This window comes from Nomascus leucogenys, chromosome 22a, assembly GCF_006542625.1.
Source record: "Nomascus leucogenys isolate Asia chromosome 22a, Asia_NLE_v1, whole genome shotgun sequence".
In the NCBI taxonomy this organism is placed as follows: domain Eukaryota; kingdom Metazoa; phylum Chordata; class Mammalia; order Primates; family Hylobatidae; genus Nomascus; species Nomascus leucogenys.
The window spans coordinates 54519973-54544047 of NC_044402.1; the positions used below are offsets into that span (position 1 = coordinate 54519973).

The 24075-nt window shown below is 44.8% G+C and overlaps 1 protein-coding gene across 1 annotated transcript; it reads left to right on the plus strand.

Moving 5' to 3' along the window:
• Nucleotides 1-573: 573 nt before the first annotated feature.
• Nucleotides 574-3541, plus strand: ZBTB9 (zinc finger and BTB domain containing 9). Its single transcript, XM_030802925.1, has 2 exons — nucleotides 574-838; nucleotides 1021-3541. The coding sequence occupies exon 2, from the start codon at nucleotides 1091-1093 to the stop codon at nucleotides 2510-2512; it is 1422 nt and encodes a 473-aa protein (XP_030658785.1). The 5' UTR covers nucleotides 574-838; nucleotides 1021-1090; the 3' UTR covers nucleotides 2513-3541.
• Nucleotides 3542-24075: the final 20534 nt, after the last annotated feature.

Sequence of the window (24075 nt, forward strand, 5' to 3'; positions counted from 1 at the left end):
AAATAAGGTTTCTTTAATTGCTGGTTAAAATGCTCCCGTGCAGAAAAGAGGAAAGAACCTGCCTGGTTCCTTAGCAAATCTGAGTTCCAGTCCCAGGTCCACTACTATTAGCTGAGTGAAGCTTCCAGCCCGTTTCCCCCGCCTGGAAACTGAGGACGGCAACCCCCACCCTCGCAGGGCCGGTGGGAGGACACAAGGTGATGTGGTCAAGTGCCAGGCCCATACGGTAAGTGCCCAACTAATCTTGCCCCTCTCAGGACCTACCGGGGGCGGGTGCTACACTTAATCACCGGGAAACGCAGCTTTCCGGGGCGGCTGACGACCCGCCCCCTCCGACCGGGCTGTTCTCTCCCGGGCCGTGGCTCTCGGTCCTCTGCAGCGGCGAGGACTTCGGCAGCTCCCCGGGACGCCCGTTGCGCTGGCACCCTGGGCCAGCGCCCTCCTACTAGCACCGCCCTCCTCGTCTGCGGTAGCCAATCAACACGAGGCTTGTAGGCTGCTGTTTCTCGATTGGCTACGGCTCTAGCTCCGCCCGCCGCACTTGGCGACGGTGTCCGGCGGGGAGGCGGCGGCTTCCGGCCTGGGACGGAGCTGTAGCGGCACTGTAGCTGCGAGGGTAGCGCCGCGTGTGTAACTGCGGGGGCGTGTCGGCGGGAAGGACAGCCGGGCCAGGACTCGCGGTGTCCGGGTGACCGCGGCTTCCCGGGAGCAGACCTCTGTGGGCACTGTGAGGCGGAACGGAGCGGCGGGGCAGGAGCTGTTCTGGGCAGGTGAAGGCAGGCTCGTGGCTGAAGGACCTCCTTCTCATCTTCCACAGGGGCTGAAAGTTAAAACCCCGGTTGGTGTTTAGTGGTGGTTGTCGTTGTTGTTTGTTTCTGCTTTCTTGGTGTGCGGGACTGATTTGCAGAAACCGCCACTGACTTAAAAGTTTCCAATTATTGTTCGTTGGGCGGGGGAGTTGTTTGAGATGTGGCTCCCTTTATCCAGGGCTTCTGTGACCTCCATCTTTTTCCTCTGCAGCCTTCATCCCTCGTGGAGTCTACCCCAAGCCCCTCTCCTCTCCCCAATTCTTGTCACCTTCGAGGAGGCCATGGAAACCCCAACACCTTTACCGCCTGTACCCGCCTCCCCGACCTGCAACCCAGCCCCACGGACAATCCAGATCGAGTTCCCGCAGCATAGCTCATCGCTGCTGGAATCTCTGAATCGCCACAGGCTAGAGGGAAAGTTCTGTGATGTGTCCCTCCTGGTGCAGGGCCGGGAACTTAGGGCTCATAAAGCAGTGTTGGCTGCTGCCTCTCCTTACTTCCATGACAAGCTGCTTCTGGGGGATGCGCCTCGTCTCACTCTACCAAGTGTCATTGAAGCCGATGCCTTCGAGGGGCTGCTCCAGCTCATTTATTCAGGGCGTCTCCGCCTGCCACTGGATGCTCTTCCTGCTCATCTCCTTGTGGCCAGTGGCCTTCAAATGTGGCAAGTAGTAGATCAGTGCTCAGAGATTCTTAGAGAATTAGAAACTTCAGGTGGTGGAATTTCAGCCCGTGGAGCAAACTCCTACCATGCCCTTCTTTCCACTACATCCTCTGCAGGAGGCTGGTGCATTCGCTCTTCGCCTTTCCAGACCCCAGTACAGTCCTCTGCTTCCACTGAAAGCCCCGCTTCCACTGAGAGCCCTGTGGGAGGGGAGGGAAGTGAACTGGGAGAAGTGCTGCAAATTCAGGTGGAAGAAGAAGAGGAGGAGGAGGAAGAAGATGATGATGAGGACCAGGGGTCAGCCACACTCTCTCAGACTCCTCAGCCCCAGAGAGTATCAGGGGTTTTTCCCCGTCCTCATGGACCCCACCCACTGCCCATGACTGCTACCCCCCGAAAGCTTCCAGAGGGTGAGAGTGCACCCCTTGAGCTTCCTGCCCCTCCTGCACTGCCCCCCAAAATCTTCTACATTAAGCAGGAACCCTTCGAGCCTAAGGAGGAGATATCAGGAAGTGGAACTCAGCCTGGAGGAGCAAAGGAGGAAACCAAAGTGTTTTCTGGAGGGGACACTGAAGGGAATGGGGAGCTAGGGTTCTTGTTGCCTTCAGGGGCAGGGCCAACATCTGGGGGAGGGGGTCCATCCTGGAAACCAGTGGATCTTCATGGGAATGAAATCCTATCAGGGGGTGGAGGACCTGGGGGAGCAGGCCAGGCCGTGCATGGGCCTGTGAAGCTAGGGGGGACACCCCCTGCAGATGGAAAACGCTTTGGTTGCCTGTGTGGGAAGCGGTTTGCAGTGAAGCCAAAGCGTGACCGGCACATCATGCTGACCTTCAGCCTTCGGCCTTTTGGCTGTGGCATCTGCAACAAGCGCTTCAAGCTGAAGCACCATCTGACAGAGCACATGAAGACCCATGCTGGAGCCCTGCATGCCTGTCCCCACTGTGGCCGTCGGTTCCGAGTCCATGCCTGTTTTCTCCGCCACCGGGACCTATGCAAGGGCCAGGGCTGGGCCACTGCCCACTGGACTTACAAGTGACTGCTGAGGCTATACACTAGCTTCTAGAACAAGATAACCACTGCTGCTGATGGATACTTTTCCCTCACTACCATGGCACACCAGTCATGGATCTTGTAATCATGCCAAGAGAATAGATACATTATGGACCACTTGTTCTTAGATAAGGCCCTCTCAGCCTGGCAGATGTGGAAACTCAAATTTCTCGTCCCACTCCAGGTTTTGGCTAGCCAACCCTGCAGGAAAGTGGTTCATAGGCCATTCATACTAAGTTGATCACTTGTCCATGGTGGACATTTTTGTAGTGGTGATGTCCATTAAGGAAACCAGATTTTCAATTATTTAGTGAAAGAGGAGTTAGAGCAAAAGACAGTGGTAAATGTTTTATTCCGTCTCCATGAGGAATTGAAGGAGTTGGTTTCCACCTAGAGATACATTTGATTTAGAGCTTAAGTAATTCAGAGGCTAAGCTCTAAGCTTTTTTTCTCTCATTGCTGGAATGATTTAAGCAGAAGTCCTTTTGTGTACTTTTAAAATTGTATCTTTCCAGGAACCCCTCAGATTGTACCTTGCTTTCTCACCAGTAGACACCTTCCCAACACTTTTTTAATGTTGTAGTTGAGCACTTTAACAAGTTGAGCATTCCATGTTTCATTCTTAGAACCTTCTTTAATAGAGGGCATTCCCTCAACAGCCTGTGCCTCTGGTCTACCTTTGACCACCACTGATAACTAATAACTAATATATTGGTCACAATGACTGGAATGTGACTAGTGATCTCAGGAGATGGCACTGTCCTAAAGTGCTCTCAGGGTGGCACCACTGCTCTCTGAACAAGTTGCCTTGGTCAGAGGGATTCAGGTTTGGGACAGCACAAGCTGAAGGCTGGAGAGTAACTTGCATAGTAGGACCATACCTATTCCTTTCCCATCCCACCCACATATGATAGACAGCCCCTCTGTTGAGATATGGAGGGGGTAGATATTGGAATCGGGGGTGGGACTTGCAGTTACTTAAAATATTTGAATAAACTGTGCCCTGAAACCTAAACTGACAATGGACTGGATTGAGTAATTTGTGTGGGAGAGAATGTGAGAATGGAGCTGCAGAGCCTTGGGTGTGTTCCTTAGGTGGCTAGGTTATGTTGATGGGGAAGGAATGGGATGGTATCACACTGGTGCCAAGAACACTCTTCTGGACTTAGGCCCTGACTTGCTACTTAATAACCTTGAGTAGGTTGCCTTACTTTTTTTTTTTTTTTTTTTTTTGAGACAGAGTGTCACTCTGTTGCCCAGGCTGGAGTGCAGTGGCACAATCGCGACCACACTGCAACCTCTGCCTCCTGGGTCCAAGCGATTCTCCTGCCTCAGCCTCCTGAGTAGCTGGGGTTATCAGGCACCCGCCACCATGCCCGGCTAAGTTTTTTGTATTTTTAGTAGAGACTGGGTTTCACCATGTTAGCTAGGATGGTCTCGATCTCCTGACCTCATGATCCACCTGCCTCGGCCTCCCAAAGTGCTGGGATTCCAGGCATGAGCCACCGCACCTGGCTGGTTCACATGATCTTTATAATATTCCCCAACTTCCTGTATTCTGTGTGCTTGGTTGGTTGGTCTACAAACATTCAGTGCAAAGCACTATGCTAGACCCTGATTAATATACTGCCCTCAAAGGGTTCACAGGTATTACCAAAGATAGACAAGCCACTACAACGTGATGGATAAGTTGATGATAGTGGGCAGTACAAACCGCTTGAATGGCACAAAGAAAGCTAAGTAAAACCTTTTCTAGGTCAGCAGAGGTTTCACAAACACAGCTTCCATGTGCCACAGTGTGGTCATGGGTGTGGGTGGCTGAACTGACATGGAAATGATAAACAGAGGAGTCGAAGTGAGAAGTATAGGGCCAGGGGTAATAGCCTTCCCCAAAGTTTGTTTCTGAAAGTTACGAGGTATGGCACTCAGAAGGGTCTGAAAAATGTGACTGTGGCTAAGAAGGTAAATTCTAGCTGGGATTTGTCAGCATCTCAAAAGAGCCATGCCATGATCCCATCCCCATGATAAGGACTGTGAACATATTGGGAAAGGGGATGAGGAGGGGTCAACCTATCTTGGATCTGCTATAATCCCATCCATCAGCTATTCTTGACACATATTCTATATCCATTGGCCAGGATCCTTTGGCTTCAAGCACTGGAAGCTGGCTCTGGCTAACCTCACCAGACAAGGAATTTATGGCAGGATGTGGGGTGGCTCTTGGAATTGAAAGAAGGGCCAAAGGACCAGCTATCAGAAGGATAAGACCTGGGTCAGCGTCAGGGGTCCATGGAGCAGGAACTCCAAGGCATACAGTTTGCGATGATGACCCATTCTTGTTTCTTGTGTCACTCATCTCAAGATAAAATTTCCCAGGGAAAGAACTCTAAGCTTCATGACCACCCTCTGGTCAGGGCACCTTAATCATATAGTCCATCAAGATGGCAACAAAGTGGGCATGGAATCCCCAAAGGCAATTTAAGTCCTAGGACAGAAGAGAATGGGTTCTGGCCAGCCCACAGCAACAGAGACACACACCCGACAATCTCCATATGTTACACATTTTGGGATCCCAAAGCCTCAGGTATACTTGCTACTTAGTGGGTGTTCAAGATATGCTGAAGCTGCCCAACTTCCACCTCTGCCCGCTGGACTTAAGGCAGAATTGTTTCCTCCCTCTCCTTAATCCCCATGACATTTTGTCCTTACTTGTATCAAAGCAATTAAAATAGCTTGTTAGAGTTTTTCTTCTTTTGTTTTTAGGTATTATACAGAAAACAAGTGCTGAAATTAAAGATTTTGGTTTAAACACATAAACTTGTTACCTCTCTGCCTCTGTCCTTCAGAAGATGCAGTGGAGGAGATGTCCAATCTAGTGTCAAAGGATAGCCCCATTCCCAGAACCTTTGCTCTTTTAATTATCACCTCTCTCCTTTATCTTTCCCCTCTATGTCTCTGTAGTTCATTACATTTAACCATGCTCATAGGGTAGTGAGAATTAATTAATACATGTAAAATACTTAGAACCGTGCCTTGCACGCAGTAGTCACTCAATAAGTGTTAGCTGTTATTATGAGTGAGACCAGTAGTCATCGGTTCCTCACACCTTTACTGCGATCAGTTCTCCCAGGGAGAGATCACACTCATAATAAAGGAAATTGCAAGATGGGGGAAATAAGAGCTATCAGAGCACGTAGCAGAGGTCCTAGCCTGGCCTAATAATCGGGAGATTTCTAGATGAAATGGAAAAATTTCTCGTGAAGGGGCAAAATATTTTCAACAAAATTGGAAATGAGGCACATAGTACTTAGTAAGGATTACATATTATCATTATCATTACCTATCTCATAAATGCTACAGTTCTTCAGGGCCCTTTATGCCCTCTTCTAAATTTACACACTCCGGGGTGATTTTTTTTCCCCATGCAGAACTCATGTTGGAATTCCTGGGTGGGCCGGGCGCGGTGGCTCACGCCTGTAATCCTAGCACTTTGGGAGGCCGAGGCGGGCGGATCACAAGGTCAGGAGATCGAGACCATCCTGGCTAACACGGTGAAACCCCGTCTCTACTAAAAATACAAAAAATTAGCTGGGCGTGGTAGCGGGCACCTGTAGTCCCAGCTACTCGGGAGGCTGAGGCAGGAGAATGGCGTGAACCTGGGAGGTGGAGCTTGCAGTGAGCCGAGATTGCACCACTGCACTCCAGCCTGGGCGACAGAGCGAGACTCCGTCTCAAAAAAAAAAATAGTGATGACCTTTAATTTAATGTATTTCTTTAAGTTTTATTGTTATTATTATTTTTTGAGATGGAGTCTTGCTCTGTCGCCCAGGCTGGAGTGCAATGGCGCGATCTCACCTCACTGTAACTTCCACCTCCTAGATTCAAGTGATTCTCCTGCCTCAGCCTCCCAAATAGCTGGGATTATAGGCACTTGCCACCACGCCCAGCTAATTTTTGTATTTTTAGTAGAGACGGAGTTTCACCATGTTGGCCAGGCTGGTCTCGAACTCCTGACCTCAGGTGATCTGCCTGCCTCGTCCTCCCAAAGTGCTGAGATTACAGGCATGAGCCATTACACCCAGCCAACCTTTAATTTTATACCTCTAGATTTACTGGACCCCAAAGCCACTTGTATTTTTTCCTTCTTTCTTTTTTCAACAAGTGCCTGCTGTATACCAGACACTGAAGAAAAAAGCAGAAGGCATCATAGGGGCTTGAACTCTGGATGATCTCTTTAAGAGAAAAGACGTTTAAACCAGCCATATGCCGTAGACATCTCAAGCTCAACGTGTCTAAACTACTCCACCCCACCTCTAGCCAGATCTCCTCTGTTGTTTCCAGGTTTGGCAATGGTTCCATCATCAACCCAAATGCCCAAGGTTGAGACCTGGGTGGGTTCCTTGCCAGCAGTTCTCTCACCTCCCATACCTGTCCTACCAAAGCTATCTCCTAAATATTTCACATTGATGCACTCCTTACCCACTTCTGCCACGGCAACCTCCTAACTGGTTCTTTGTCTCCTGTCTTGCTTCCCTCCATATTTCACCCTATGCACTATGACCAGAGTAATCTTTCTAAAGCAATAATTAATGTTTCATCACTCTCCAGCTTAAACCTTTCATTGGCTTCCTCTTGCTCTTTCATGAGGTCCAAGTGATCTGGTCCCAGTTACTGGTCCCAGGCCTTTGCTTTTCCTGCTTCTCATGCTCATCTCTCTACCTAGTATAGTTTCCCGTCAGTGGAATAATTCCTTCTCTTCAGATATTAGTTTAAACATCACTTCATCTAGAAATCTTGACCATGGGGCCAGGGTAGGACCTCTGCTCTGTGCTCTGATAGCTCTTAATTCCCCATATTTTTCAATTTCCTTTATTCAATAAGTATTTGCATTTGGAAGGGGCGTGAGTCAAAAGCCTATCTAATGGGTACTCCACTGACTATCTGAGTGCCATATACCCATGTAACAAACCTGCACATGTACCCCCTCTATCTAAAATAAAAGTTGAGGCTGTTCTGCCTATGGGATAGCCCTGCTCTGTCTATGGAGCAGCCATTAAAATAAAAAATAAAAGTTGAGAAAAAAACATACTTGCCAACTACCTACTGTTACTCATGTGTGGGCACTGCTCTAGGCACAGTGATCAGTCCCTGTTCTTTTTATTTATTAATTTATTATTATTATTTGAGACAGAGTCTCGCTTTGTTGTCCAGGCTGGAGTGCAATGGTGCCATCTCGGCTCACTGCAACCTCTGCCTCCCAGGTTCAAGTGATTCTCCTGCCTCAGCCTCCTGAGTAGCTGGGATTACAGGCGTGTGCCACCATGCCCAGCTAATTTTTGTATTTTTAGTAGAGACAGGGTTTCACCATTTTGGCCGGGCTGGACTCGAACTCCTGACCTCAAGTGATCCACCTGCCTCAGCCTTCCAAAGTGCTGGGATTACAGTCATGAGCTACCACACTCGGCCGTATTTATTATTTTTTAATTGAAACGGGGTCCTGCCGTGCTCCCCAGGCTGTTCTCAAACTCCTGGGCTCCTCAGGCAATCTACCTGCTTTGGCCTCCCAAAGTGTTGGGATTATAAACGTGAGCCACTATGCCTGGGCAGTGCCTGTTCTCATAAGCTTACACTCCAGTGCTGTAAATGAAATAAACTAGGTAAGGAGGAGAGTAACAGAAAAGGAGGGCATACTGTGTACATTAATCTAATATTCAAAGGGGAAATAAAGGCCCAGACATGCAAAGAAAAGGGAGAAGATGGTTTACTAAAGTGTTTAACAGATGCACAAGCCAAGAAAGAGAAAAAGAATGGTTTGCTTAACAAGGAGACCAGTGGACCTAGATCTACAGGGAAAGAGGGAAAAGATGTGGTTGAAGAGGTAGGATGCAGCTGGGTCATACAGAGCCTTTGACGTCATGATAAAGAATTTAGATTTGGAAGTGCAATGGGAAGGCAATAAAAAGTTTTAAGTAGGGGATTAATAATCCTTTAACATTTTAGACAGATTCCTTCTAATTAGAGTGAATATTGGCTAATTAGGGGGCAAGAGTGGAAGTGGGGAGACCAATCAGACCATTTTAGTAGTGCAGACAAGAGATGGGTAAAGGCAGCAGATAGGGAGAGGACTAGATGAATTAAAGCTACTGTATTTGGGAGCAGAACTGACAGGATATTCTGATGGATTAATATAGAGATTGTGGGAAAGTAAAAAAAAATCAAAATAGATCTGTAAAATTTTGGCTTGAGGAATTGAATTAGAGGTCATTTAATGAGTGCAAGACAGAAATAAAAGAACTTGGGAGTGGATCAAGAGTTTTGTATAGGCCAGGCACAGTGGCTCATGCCTGTAATCCCAGCACTTTGGGAGGCCAAAGTGGGTAGACAACTTGAGGTCAGGAGTTCAAGACCAGCCTGTCCAACATGGTGAAACCTTGTCTCTACTAAAAATACAAAAATTAGCTGGGTGTGGTGGTGGGTGCCTGTAATCCCAGCTACTCGGGAGGCTGAGGCAGGAGAATCACTTGAACCCAGGAGGCGGGGGTTGCAGTGAGCCGTGCACCACTGCACTCCAGCTTGGGTGACAGAGTGTCTCAAAAAAAAAAAAAAAAAGAGTTTTGTAGAAATCACTATAAGCCATCCAAGATGTATTTATCAGGTGTTCTTCTAGATTGGGGGTTGGCAAACTCATTCTATGAAGGATCAAATAGTAAACATTTTAGGCTTTGCATGCCAAGAAACAAAATGAAGGATATTGTATAAGTACTTTAAAAATAAAACAAATTTGCATAAATTGTCATTGACAAATTTGTTTTATAAAGAAACAAAATTTATTTCTTACATTTCTGGAGGCTGGAAGTCCAAGGTCAAGAGGGTGCATCTGGTGAGAGCATTCTTGCTGATGGGGACCCTGCAGAGTCCCAAGGTGATGCAGGGCATCACATGGTGAGAAGGGTGAGTATGCTTTGACAAAATAAAAAATAATAATAATTGAATGCAATTTTTTGTAATACAGATTTGCTGATTAATTGGGGTTCAAATTTAGTGTTCCCCCCCATAATCAAAGTCAATTGCAAATGTTCATCTGTTTTTTTTTGTTTGTTTTTTTTTTGGAGACAAAGTTTCACTCTGTCACCCAGGCTGGAGTGCAGTGGTGTGATCTCGGCTCACTGCAACCTCTGCCTCCCAGGTTCAAGCGGTTCTCCTGCCTCAGCCTCCTGAGTAGCTGGGACTATAGGCGCATGCCACCACACCTGGCTAATTTTTGTATTTATATTAGAGATGGGGTTTTGCCATCTTGGCCAGGCTGGTGTTGAACTCCTGATCTCAGGTGATCCACCCACCTGGGCCTCCCAAAGTGCTGGGATTTAAGGCATGAGCCACTGCATCCGGCCCTAGATATTCATCCTTTAATGCTGATATACAATGAGGTTTTACATATTTCATCTTTGAAAATGTCTTTACAAAGGTAGGTATTGCCAAATACTGATATCAATCCAAGACCATCTGGTTTTGATTGGGTATATTCATTACTTGGAAGACTTTATATAATTTTATTACATGCTTATATGGTTTGGCTGTGTCCCCATTCAAATCTCAACTTGAATTGTATCTCCCAGAATTCCCCTGTGTTGTCGTAGGGATCTAGGGGGAGGTAATTGAATCATGGTGGCCAGTCTTTCCCGTACTATTCTCATGATAGTGAATAAGTCTCATGAGATCTGCTGGGTTTATCAGGGGTTTCTGCTTTTGCTTATTCCTCATTTTCTCTTGCCACCACCATGTAAGAAGTGCCTTTCATCTCCTGCCGTGATTCTGAGGCCTCCGCAGCCATGTGGAACTGTAAGTCCAATTAAACATTTTTTTCTTCTCAGTCTTGGATATGTTTTTATCAGTGGCATGAAAACAGACTAATATAGTAAATTGGTAACAGTAGAGTGAGATGCTGCTGAAAAGATACCCGAAAATGTGGAAGTGACTTTGGAACTGGATAACAGGCAGAGGTTGGAACAGTTTGGAGGGCTCAGAAGAAGACAGGAAAATGTGGGAAAGTTTGAAACTTCCTAGAGACTTGCTGAATGGCTTTACCCAAAATGCTGACAGCAATATAGGCAATAAGATCCAGGCTAAGGTGGTCTCAGATGGAGATGAGGAACTTGTTGGGAACTGGAGCAAAGGTTATTCTTGCTATGTTTTAGCAAAGAGACTGGTGGCATTTTGCCCCTGCCCCAGAGATTTGTGGAACTTTAAACTTGAGAGAGATGATTTAGGGTGTCTGGCGGAAGAAATTTCTAAGCAGCAAAGCATGCAAGAGGTGACTTGGGTACTGATAAAGGCATTCAGTTCTATAAGGGAAGCAGAGCATAAAAGTTTGGAAAACTTGCAGCCTGACAATGTGATAGAAAAGAAAAACCCATTTTCTCAAGAGAAATTCAAGCCTGCTGCAGAAATTGGCATAAGTAGCAAGAAGCCTAATGTTAATCCCAAGACTGTAGGGAAACTATCTCCAGGCCATGTTAGACACCTTCACAGCAGCCCCTCCCATCACAATCCTGGAGGCCCAGAAGGAAAAAGTGGTTCGTGGGCTAGGCTCAGGATCCCCATGCTGTGTGCAGCCTAGGGGCCTGGTGTCCTGTGTCCCAGCAACTCCAGCCATGGCTGAAAGGGGCCAATGTACAGCTTGGGCTGTGGCTTCAGAGGGTGGATGCCCCAAGCCTTGGCAGCTTCCATGTGGTGTTGAGCCTGCAGGTGCACAGAAGTCAAGAATTGAGGTCTGCGAACCTCGACCTAAATTTCAGAAGATGTGTGGAAATGCCTGGATGTCCAGGCATAAGTTTTCTGCAGGGTTAGGGCCCTCATGGAGAACCTCTGCTAGAGTAGTGTGGAAGGCAAATGTCCCTACTGGGGCACTGCCTAGTGGAGCTGTGAGAAGAGGGCGCTGTCCTCCAGACCCCAGAATGATAGATTCACTGACAGCTTGCACTGTGTGCCTGGAGAAGCCACAGACACTCAACTCCAGCCTGTGAAAGCAGCGAGACGGAAGCTGTACCATGCAAAGCCACAGGGCCAGAGCTGCCCAAGACCATGGGAACCCACCTCATGCATCAGTGTTACCTGGATATGAGACCTGGAGTCAAAGGAAATCATTTTGGAGCTTTAAAATTTGACTGTCCTGCTGGATTTCCGACTTGCATGGGCCCTGTAACCCCTTTGTTTTGGCCAATTTCTTCCATTTGGAATGGCTGTATTTACCTAATAGTTATACCCCAATTGTATCTAGGAAGTAACTAGCTTGCTTTTGATTTTACATGCTCATAGGCGGAAGGGACTTGCCTTGTCTCAGATGAGACTTTGGACTGTGGACTTATGGGTTAATGCTAAAATGAGTTAAGACTTTGGAAGACTGTTGAGAAGGCAGAATTGGTTTTGAAATATGAGGACACGAGATTTGGAGGGGCCAAGGGTGGAATGGTATGGGTTGGTTGTGTCCCCATTCAAATCTCAATTTGAATTGTATTTCCCAGAATTCCCACATGTTGTGGGAGGGACTTAGGAAGAGGTAATTGAATCATGGGGGCTGGTCTTTCCTGTCCTATTCTTGTGATGGTGAATAGGTCTCACAAGATCTGATGGGTTTATCAGGGGTTTCCACTTTTGCATCTTCCTCATTTTCTCTTGCCACTGCCATGTAAGAAGTGCGTTTCACCTCCTACCATGATTCTGAGGCCTCTTCAGCCATGTGGAACTGTAAGTCTAATTAAACCTTTTTTCCTTAGTCTCATGTATCTTTATCAGCAGCATGAAAACAGATTAATACATATACTTTTCTTGATCCTTGCCTTTTAGCATGTCATTACATTGTAGGTTAATCACCTCCAATTGGGGGTTAGGTAGAAGTTCCTTAATTGCACAGTTAAATGAAATATAGAATTTTTTTTTTTTTTCAAACAGGGTCTCACTTTGTCATCCAGGCTGGAGTGCAGTGGTTTGATCTTGGCTCACTGCAGCCTTGACCGCCTGGGTTCAAGCAATCCTCTTACCTCAGCCTCCCAAGTAGCTGGGACTGTAGGTATGTGCCACCACCCACAGCTAAGTTTTGTATTTTTTGTAGAGACAGGGTTTCTACAAAAACCCTGGCCAGGCTGGTCTCAAACTCCTGGGCTCAAGTGATCTGCCCGCCTGGGCCTCCCAAAGTGCTAGGATTATAGGCGTGAGCCCCCAAGCCCTGCCTGAAATATAGAAATTTCCTTTGCACTTGCACTGAGGACCAAAAAACCTGCTAGAACTGTAGTTTGAGCTCAGAAAATATATCTGCTGCAAATTTTGTATGGGAATGGAGATTTTGGTTCTTGTTTTAGCTTTTGATGACAGGAAATATATAAAGTAGCTTAACCTTACCTGTGATTCAAACAACTTTAATAAATTTACTGCAGTATAAATTTCACAATAAGCACCTTTTTACATTGTAATTTTAGATTAAATTCATCAAGGCCAGGGGCAGCAGCTCACACCTGTAATCCTAGGACTTTGGGAGGCCAAGGCAGGCAGATTGTCTGAGCTCAGGAGTTTGAGACCAGCCTGGGTAACACAGTGAAACCCCTTCTCTACTAAACTGCAAAAATTTAGCCAAGAGTGGTTGTGCATGCCTGTTGTCCCAGATACTTGGGAGGCTGAGGCATGAGAATTTCATGAACCTGGGAGGTGGAGGTTGTAGTGAGCTGAGGTGAGCTGAGATTGCACCACTGTACTCCAGCCTGGGCAACAGAGAGAGACACCGTCTGCCAAAAAAAAAAAAAAAAAAAAAAAAAGATCCATGCAGCAACATGGATGGATTTGGAGGCTATTATCCTAAGCAAGCTAATGCAGGAACAGAAAACCAAATACCACATGTTCTCACTTATAAGTGGGAGCTAAACAATGAGAACACATACACCAAGAGGGGAACAACAGACACTGAGGCCTACTTGAATGTGGAGGGTGGGAGGAAGGAGAGGATCAGAAAAAATACCTATCAGGTACTACGCTTATTACCTGGGTGAGTAAATAATCTGTACACCAAACCCCCGGTGACAAACAGTTTACCTATATAACAAACCTGGCCATGTACCCCTAATCCTAAAATAAAAGTTTTTAAAAAAGATTTATTTAAAGGAATTGGCTCACACAACTGTAGGGGCTGACAAGTCTGAAATTTGTAGGGCAGGTCAGCAGGATGGAAACTCAGGCAGAATTTCAATGTTACAGTCTTGAGGCAGAATACTTTCTTTTCCAGGAAACCTCATGCTTTGCTCTTAAGGCTTTTGACTAACTGGATGAGTCCTACCCATATCATCAAGGGTAATCTACTTTACTTAAAGTCAGTTGATTATAAGTGTTAATTATATCTACAAGATACCCTTAGAGCAATATCTAGACTAGTGTTTGAACAAAGAACCGGACACCATAGCCTACCCAAGATGACATAGGAAGTTTAACCATTACATGTGTTTGAAGGCATGCTCAGAAAATTTTCTATCTCAGCTCTGAGCTCAAGAAAATCTCAACACCTCTTTGCCACCACTATGTCAATGAACTGCTGTATGGTAGGACAAGTCAGGATATTCAACTTCTATTTCTAACAAAAACTGTTTTAGTTCAGTCTGCTACAACAAATTAACACAGACTGGTAGGTTAAACAACAAACACATATTTTTCACAGTTCTGGAGACTGGAAAGCCCAAGATGTAGATGGCTATCTTCTCATATTTTCACAAGGCAGAGAGCAGAGAGAAGCAAGCTCTCTCGTGTCTCTTCTTATAATGATACTAATCTCATTCACAAAGCTCCACCCTCATGACCTAATTACTTCCCAAAGGCCACACCACCAAATACTATCATATTGGGATTAGGGGTTAGCATATGAATTTTGGGGGTACACAAACATTCCGTTCAAAGCATTGACAATGTTAAGACCACGAGATGCAAATGAAGTTCACTGTTGACACACTGGTTCAATAACACATGATAAATTCAAATATTCTTCACAGTGTACCTACCGATGGTTAATACAGTGAATAACCACAGGCTTTAAACACCTTACATTTTCATATGCTTTGTGAATATGCCTCACTACACCGTTTCCTTTACCATCATCAGTTGTAGTATATCTTAGTAGGTTCTACTTTAGGCTGTACGAAAGTAGTGTTTTCTCAACTTTTTTGAAAATATTATCCTATGTAATTGTTCCAAACATACTATTGATAGCAGCTTATTCTTCACTCACTCCAAACTTCACATCGACTCCTTGAATAAATAACAGCTAAGCGCTGTCAGTAGCATCTGTCTGCTCATCAAGAGCCAAGGGAAAATCACATTTAATCATTGGCCTTGTTTTTTAGTTGATTATTGATGTTTATCCCAGTGTCCTCAACTCTTCAAGCAGCTGTTCTTGATGAATAAGAGTCTTAAACAAATTTATTTTCTCTGGACACATTTCTTTGGCTTCTGCATCACATGATTTAATTAACTCATTATTGATAAATGGCTTTCCTTGCTTGGCTACAAATGAACTATGTGGAAACTTACTCTCTGATTGTAGCTTTATTTTAATTTTGTGTGTGTGAAGAATTTCTGCTGTGATTAAATTTTTTTTTAAAAACTTTCTAATTTTTCTGACTGTTGCTTTCTTGTGAATTGGGAATATTGTGATGACTACTCAGTCTGTAATGTCAATGTATATATTCTATTTTTTTTTGAGACGGAGTCTCGCTCTGTGGCCTAGGCTGGAGTACAGTGATACGATCTCTGCTCACTGCAAGCTCTGCCTCCTGGGTTCATGCCATTCTCCTGCCTCAGCCTCCCGTGTAGCTGGGACTACAGGCACCCGCCACCACACCCGGCTAAATTTTTTGTATTTTTAGTAGAGACGCGGTTTCACCGTGTTAGCCAGGATGGTCTCGATCTCATGACCTCGTGATCTGCCCGAGTCAGCCTCCCAAAGTGCTGGGATTACAGGCATGAGCCACCGTGCCCGGCCATGTCAATGTATATATTCTTATTCTTTTAGCACAACTATAGTATCATTTCTTTTTTTTTGGAGACAGTCTCGCTCTATCCTCCAGGCCTCCATGCTGGAGTACAGTGGTATGATCTTGCCTCACTACAACATCTGCCTCCCGGGTTCAAGTGATTCTCCTGCCTCAGCCTCCCGAGTAGCTGGGATTACAGGCACCTGCCACCGCACCCGGCTAATTTTTGTATTTTTAGTAGAGACAAGGTTTCACCATGTTGGCCAGGCTGGTCTCAAACTCCTGACCTCAGGTGATTTGCCCACCTCGGCCTCCCAAAGTGCTGGGATTACAGGCATGAGCAACCAAGCCCATCCAAGTCTCATGCCTCTAATCCCGACACTTTGGGAGACCGAGGTAGGAGGATAGCTTGAGCCCAGTAGTTCGAGACCAGGCTGGGCAACATGGCAGAAACGCATCTCTATAAAAAATACAAAAATTAGCCATGCATGGTGATGTGCAACTATAGTCCCAGCTACTTGGGAGGCTCAGGTGAAAGGATTACCTGAGCCCAGGAGGTGGAGGCTGCAGTGAGCTGTGATCAGGCCACTGCACTGCAGCCTGGGCAGAGAGAGAATCTGTCTCAAAAAACAAAAACAAACCAAAAAAACCACTAAAGAACTTACTCATGTAACCAAATACCACTTGTTCCCCAAAAACCTATGGAAAAAAATAAATAAATTTATTTCTGTAGAAATTGAAAAAAAAATATCTAATTATCAATTTACAGAAAATGATGCAGAGGGCAGGGAAACACATTAAATCACACCAAAGTGGTACAATCAACAAAATCGAGACTGTAAGAAACTCTAAAAGACAAACAACCCATTTCTTCACACACACAAAAAAAATTGCAAGGGAAAAAAGAGATGGATTGGAACCTATAGTTTAAAAGAGTTTAAAAGAGGCCTGGCACAGTGGCTCACTCCTGTAATCCCAACACTTTAAGAGGATAAGCAAGAGGATGGCTTGAGCCCAGGAGTTCGAGGCTACGGTGAGTTATGATAGCACCACTGCACTCTGCCTGGGTGACAGAGCAAGACCTTGTCTGTAAGAAAAATAGAAGACACATTAACCAATCATAATGTGTGGACCTTACTTGGATCATAGTGTTAAAAAAAATGGTCTTAATCTCTTTTTAACATGACATTTATGAGACAACTGTAGACTCAACCACTGACTGAACATTTGATGATATTAGGGAGTTCTTATTTTTATTTTTATTTTTTTTGAGATGGAGTTTTACTCTTGCTGCCCAGGCTGGAGTGCAATGGCACGATCTCGGCTCACTGCAACCTCCGCCTCCTGGGTTCAAGTGATTCTCCTGCCTCAGCTTCCTGAGTAGCTGGGATTATGGGCATGCACCACCATGCCTGGCCAATTTTTATATTTTTAGTAGAGATGGGGTTGCTCCATGTTGGTCAGGCTGGTTTCGAACTCCCGACCTCAGGTGATCCACCCGCCTCACCTGGGCCTCCCAAAGTGTTGGGATTACAGGGTGAGCCACCGCGCCCAGCCAGGGAGTTATTCTTAAAAACTTCAGTTGTTGGCTGGGCGTGGTGGCTCACGCCTGTAATCCCAGCACTTTGGGAGGCCGAGGCAGGCGGATCACCAGGTCAGGAGATCGAGACCATCCTGGCTAACACAGTGAAACCCCGTCTGTACTAAAAATACAAAAATTAGCCAGGCATGGTGGCGGGCACCTCTAGTCCCAGCTGCTGGGGAGGCTGAGGCAGGAGAATGGCATGAACCCGGGAGGCAGAGCTTGCAGTGAGCCGAGATCCCGCCACTGCACTCCAGTCTGGGCCACAGAGTGAGACTCCGTCTCATAAAAAAAAAAAAAAAAAAAAATTCAGTTGTGGGCTGGGCGTGGCAGCTCATGCCTGTAATCCCAGCACTTTGGGAGTCCGAGGCAAGCAGATCACGAGGTCAAGAGATCGAGACCATCCTGGCTAACACAGTGAAACCCTGTCTGTACTAAAAATACAAAAAAAAATTAGCCGGGTGTGGTGGCGGGCACCTGTAGTCCCAGCTACTCGGGAGGCTGAGGCAGGAGAATGACGTGAACCCGGGAGGCGGAGCTTGCAGTGAGCCGAGATCGCACCACTGCACTCCAGCCTGGGCGACAGAGCAAGACTCCATCTCAAAAAAAAAAAAAAAAAGAGGCCTATACCTGGGCATGGTGAGGCATATCTGTAAATCCCAGCTACTTGGGAGGCTGAAGTGGGATGATCCCTGCAGCCTAGGATTTCAAAGCCAGACTGGGCAACATAGTGAGACTCCATCACTAAAAAAAACGGCGGGGGGTGGGCTTGTCTTTTGATGGCATTGGCTATTTATAGATAATAAAATATTCGTGGTTATGGGTTGAATAAAATGTTAAATTTATACATATACATGCTCTAGATAAGTGTATAAATTAAAATTTGTGTATATAGTCAATGTAAAGAAAGATTGGGAAATAAATTTGGAAATAGCTATTTATACACTTTAAGAATGTCTGATCAAAAATTGTATATTATAAGCACATAGTTCTGGTCCAAATTAATAAATAAAACTATTCTTATTTGCTTAACTATTAAAATAATCAGAGGCTCCACATATTGATGTACAAGGATCTCCAGTATATATTGTTGAGTGAAAAAAGTAAAGTGCAGAACAGGATATATAGCATGCTATGTTTTATATGAGAAAGGGTGGAGGTGGCAAAGAAATAAGAAAGGTCTAATATTATATTTGTAAAAACAAGCACTGCTAGAATAAACAAGAAATAATAAAAACGGGAGAGGAGTTGAGGAGGTAAAAACAGAAACAAGACTCCATGTTCTTTGAGACTGCTCCTTGTATACTTTGAGTCATGTAATGCCATTACCTAACCCCAAAATAAAAGAGGCCAGGAGTTTGAGACTAGCCCGGACAAGATGGTGAGACTGCAGTCTCTACCAAAAACAAACAAACAACCCCCACCCACCACCACCCACACACAACTAGCTGGTCCTGCTGGTGTGCCCCTGTGGCCCCAGCTACTCAGGAGGTGAGAGGATCACTTGAGTCCGGGAGGTGAAAGCTGCAGTGAGCCATGATTGTGCCACTGCACTCCAGCCTGGGCAACAGAGCAAGACCCTGTCTCAAAAAAGAAGAGAGAGAGAGAGAGAGAGAGACTTCACGTCATTAATAGGATGCTTTTTTTTTTTTTTTTTGAGACGGAGTCTTACTCTGTCACCAGGCTGGAGTGCAGTGGCGCAGTCTTGGCTCACTACAGCCTCTGCCTCCCATGTTCAAGCAATTCTCCTGCCTCAGCCTCCTGAATAGCTGGGACTACAGGTGTGTGCCACCATACCTAGCTAATATTTGTATTTTTAGTACAGACAGTGTTTCACCATGTTAGCCAGGATGGTCTCAATCTCTTGACCTCATGATCCGCCCGCCTCGGCCTCTCAAAGTGCTGGGATTACAGGCGTGAGCCACCGCTCCCAGCCAATAAGATGCATTTTAAGGATAAAAAAGCTGAAACTAAAATTTTAAACTTTAGACCCTTACATATTAAACTCTCCTAAATTTTAAGCTCTCTCAGAAGTAATATTGTTTGCAGTATTATCAGTACTGGAATTTTGAAAATATATAATTTTCTCATAAGAGACATAAATAGTTATAATAATGTAAGGAACCAGGTTTTTTGTTTGTTTATTTGTTTGTTGTTTTTGTTTTGTTTTGTTTTTTGAGACAGAGTCTCCTTGTCACCCAGGCTGGAGTGCAGTGGTGCGATCTCGGCTCACTGCAACCTCTGCCTCCTGGGTTCAAGCAATTCTCCTGCCTCCGCTTCCTGAGTAGCTAGAATTACAGGCACCTGCCACCATGCCTGACTAATTTTTATATTTTTAGTAGAGACAGGGTTTCGCCATGTTGGCCAGGTTGGTCTTGAACTCCTGACCTCAGGTGATCCACCTGCCTCGGCCTCCCAAAGTGCTGGGATTTTAGGCATGAGCCACCACAGCCAGCAGGAACCAGTATTTTTAGTACAAGAGAAAAGATACAATTATATAATCAAAGAAACTAAGTGAAAACACAATAATGTTAAAATTGAATTGAAAAATCAATATTAACTCATTGTTTTTAAAAATATATTTTCTGGGCCGGGCATGGTGGCTTACGCCTGTAATCCCAGCATTTTGGGAGGCTGAGGTGGGCAGATCATGAGGTCAGGAGATCAAGACCATCCTGGCTAACATGGTGAAACCCCATCTCTACTAAAAATACAAAAACAAGATTAGCTGGGTGTGGTGGCAGGTGCCTGTAGTCCCAGCTACTGGTGAGTCTGAGGCATGAACCCAGGAAGTTGAGGCTGCAGTGAACCAAGATTACACTACCACATTCCAGCCTAGGAGACAGAGTGAGACCTTGTCTCAAAAAATATATAAAAATTATATATCCTTCTACATTTCACACATTATATATAAAAAAAAAAAAAAAAAAAAAATATGTATAATTTTTTTTCTGGTCCTGTCCACTGAAATGGACCAGAAGAAATGAGCATTCCTAATGTCCATGCTGTGCTGTCTAATACCATTCCACATTAAAACAAGATATGGCTCATTGGGAAACTGCTGATTTCAGGTCTAGTGCAGGCGCTTTTCAAGGTGAGCCTGGGACTCCTTTTCATGTTAAGAAGCATGAAAGCAGGGCTGGGCATGGTGGCTCACGCCTGTAATCCTAGCACTTTGGGAGGCCGAGGCCGGTGGGTCACATGAGGTCAGGAGTTTGAGACCAGCCTGGACAACATGGTGAAACCCCATCTCTACTAAAAATTCAAAAAGCTAGCCAGGTGTGGTGGTACACGCCTGTAGTCCCCAGCTACTCAGAAGGCTGAGGCAGGAGAATCGCTTGAACCCGGGAGGCAGAGGTTAGTTGAGATTGCATGCTTCACTCCAGCCTGGGTGACAGAGAGAGACTCCATCTCAAAAAAAAAAATAGAAAAAAAGAAAAAAAAAGAAGAATGAAAGCTTTAGAAGATAATGTCACGTCAAAAGGACTCAGGAGCACATGTGAAGGTGTCCCCACTTAACAGTGTTGTGACAATTGGACAACTAAAAGTATAATGATAATTTTGGATTGAATATACTGAATCAATGAAAATTCATTAGTTCATAAAGATACAATAAGAAGAAGTCAAGAAGTCGCATTCATTACCATTTGAGACAACTATTAAAACAACTCCTTACTTTGAAAATTGGTAATTAATAAAAAATTAAAATTTTAGGCCGGATGCAGTGACTCATGCCTGTAATCTCAGCACTTTGGGAGCCCGAGACAAGCAGATTGCTTGAGCTCAGGAGTTCAAGACCAGACTGGGCAACATGGCTAAACCGCATGTCTACACACACACACACACACACACAAAATACAAAAATTAACCAGGCATGTTGGTTCATACCTGTGGTCCCTGTTACTCAAGAGGCTGAGGTAGGAGGATTGCTTGAGCTGAGGAGGTTGAGGCTGCAGTGAGCCGAGATTGCCCCATTGCATTCCAGCCTGGGTGACAGAGTCAGACCTTGTCTCAAAAAGAAAAAAAAAAACATTTATTTTGCTCTTTCAGTAAAAATTTATTTTAGGATAACCAAATAGCCCTAGTTGATGAGTAAAGCCTTCACAGAATTCTAGTTAATATCTTTTGTTTTAAATGTTATTAACTTTTTTTTTGAGACAGAGCTCTGTCACCCAGGTTGGAGTGCAGTGGCATGATCTCAGCTCACTGCAACCTCCACCTCCCAGGCTCAAGTGATTCTTGGGCCTCAGCTTCCCAAGTAGCTGGGATTACAGACATATGCCACCACACCTGGCTAATCTGTTTTGTATTTTTAGTAGAGACAGGGTTTTGCCACGTTGGCCAGGCTGGTCTTGAACTCCTGGCCTCAAGTGATCTGCCTGCCTTGGCCTCCCAAACTGCTGGGATTACAGGCGTGAGCCACCATACCTGGCCTTTTTTATTTTTTTAAATTTAAGTGGATGTGTACACATCTACTTAATACATGGGAATGAAATAAAAGAAATATAATTTCACAAACTCCAATAAATTAGTGATTCAGGTAAGGATTATCATTTGGCATTGAAAGCAATAGATGATTGATTGTTGTAGACATTCATATAGGACCAAAGTAACACCACACAGATTACTTCTAGTCCCAAAAGGAAAACATTAACTATAAATGGAGTGATCAGAATGTCACCACCCTAATCTAGGTAGGGGTCAACTTTAGCATAACTAATGGTCGATCATATTCGCCTTCTAATGGAATATAACCTAAAATACACATCAATATGGTGACTGTATGACTTCATCCTTTCTAATATCTCGTATTCTAGTTCAGACATCCCTCAGAGATTCTAATCCATTCCTAAAAACATGTTGGGATAGTGAATTTTCGATAGTGGGAGTCTGTATGTCATTATTTTTAATGTGAAAAAAATGATAATGTATTCCTAGCACATCTAAAAACCCCAACCATTTTCTATATATACGTATATATATAATATTTTTCTGCTTAATATAAAGCCTTTAAAACACCAATAGCATAATTGTTTAACACTAAATTAACTCATTAATTTATTTGTGTAGTAACATTACGAGATACAAATTATGTTTTCCTTTAACTGCAACAAATGTGAACAGTGAAATAATGTATGAAAGACACATAATGAAGGTAAATAACACTTAGCAATAATAAAATGAAGCAAGTTTTTAGACTCGCTTTTAAAAGCAAGTTGGTTAGTGAAGAGTGAAGTGAGTGAGGTCTGGAGATGAGAAGGGATATGTGGATATGCAGGCTGTGGTCCCCGTTGCTGTTAGTGGAAGATAAAAATGAACAAAATGAGCTGTGGAAGGAGTGAGTGAAACAGTGAATGCCTGGGGTTCATCCATATTCGGATCCAAGAAGCTGATGGACAGTCTGCTTTTCTTTCTTGGCAATGGAGTCTTCAGAAGTGGATGATTGTTAATCATCTTCTGAAAGTATTGACAAAGCATTACAAGAAACTCAAAATGGACAAGTGTCCCATTCCTTTTGCTTGTGTCATGCAGCTTCTGATAACCCTAGACTGTGCCAGAATGCATTTTTGAATGTGATTTTTGTCCTCTGTGATCATAATCTCTCTCTCTCTTTTTTTTTTTTTTTTTTTTTTTTGAGGCAGAGTCTAGCTCTGTCGCCAGGCTGGAGTGCAGTGGCATCATCTCGGCTCACTGCAACCTCCACCTCCCGGGTTCAAGCGATTCTCCTGCCTCAGCCTCCCCAGTAGTTGGGAGTAGTTGGGATTACAGGCGCCCGCCACTGCAACCAGCTGATTTTTGTATTCTTAGTAGAGACGGGGTTTCACTGTGTTGGCCTGGCTGGTCTTGAACTCCTGACCTCGTGATCTGCCTGCCTCAGCCTCCCAAAGTACTGGGATTACAAGCGTGAGCCACCGCACCTGGCCGATCATAATCTCTTATAAGCAAACAGCAATCATTCTGTCTTCATGATTAAAATTTCCTTTAAAAATTTGTTGTCAGTTATTAGTGTCTCCTTGTATTAGTTTGCTAGGGCTGTCATAACGAAACGCCCCAGACTGGGGGTCTTAGACAGCAGAGATTTATTTTCCCACAGTCCTGGAAGCCAGACGTTCAGTATCGAGGTCCCAGCAGGTTTGGCTTCTTCTAAGCTCTCTCTCCTTGGCTTGTTTGACTGCCTTTTCACCGTGTCTTCTCATGGCCTTTCCCCAGTGCGTGCGCATCACTGGTGTCTTTTATTCTAGATTTTTTTTTCTTTTTTTGAGACGGCGTCTTACTCTGTTACCCAGGCTGGAGTGCAGTGGTGGCTCACTGCAACCTCTGGGTTCAAGCGATTCTCCCACCTCAGCCTCCTGAGTAGCTGGGATTACAGGTGCCCGCCACCATGCCCAGCTAATTTTTTGTATTTAGTAGAGATAGAGTTTCTCCATATTGGTCAGGCTGGTCTCAAACTCCCAACCTCAGGTGATCCATCCGCCTTGGCCTCCCAAAGTGCTGGGATTACAGGAGAAAGCCACCATACCCAGCTTATTCTTTCTTATAAGGAAGCTGGTTCTATTGCATTAGGATCTCATCCTTATGTCCTCATTTAACCTGAGTCACCTTTTTAAAGGTTCTACCTCCAAAATCAGTCACACTGAGGGTGAGGGCTTCAATATAAAAATTTGAGGGGGTTGAGGGACACAATTCCATCCATAACTCTCCTCTTCCTCCAGCTTAGCTCCTTCCAGCCTTATTCCTTCTAAATCAATGCATTTTTTGAAAGGAACACAGTAAGCTAGACGGTGGTGATGATTGCACAGCTTTCCAGAACCACAATTATTTTAATAATTTGTCTTTATTTTCTCACATGCAGAAAATAAGGCATTCACAGGAGACGGAACATGGGCATGGCCAAGCATATATCTTTTTATGCATTCACCTCCTAATATAATTTATCTTTTCCAATATACATGATTCTTTAGT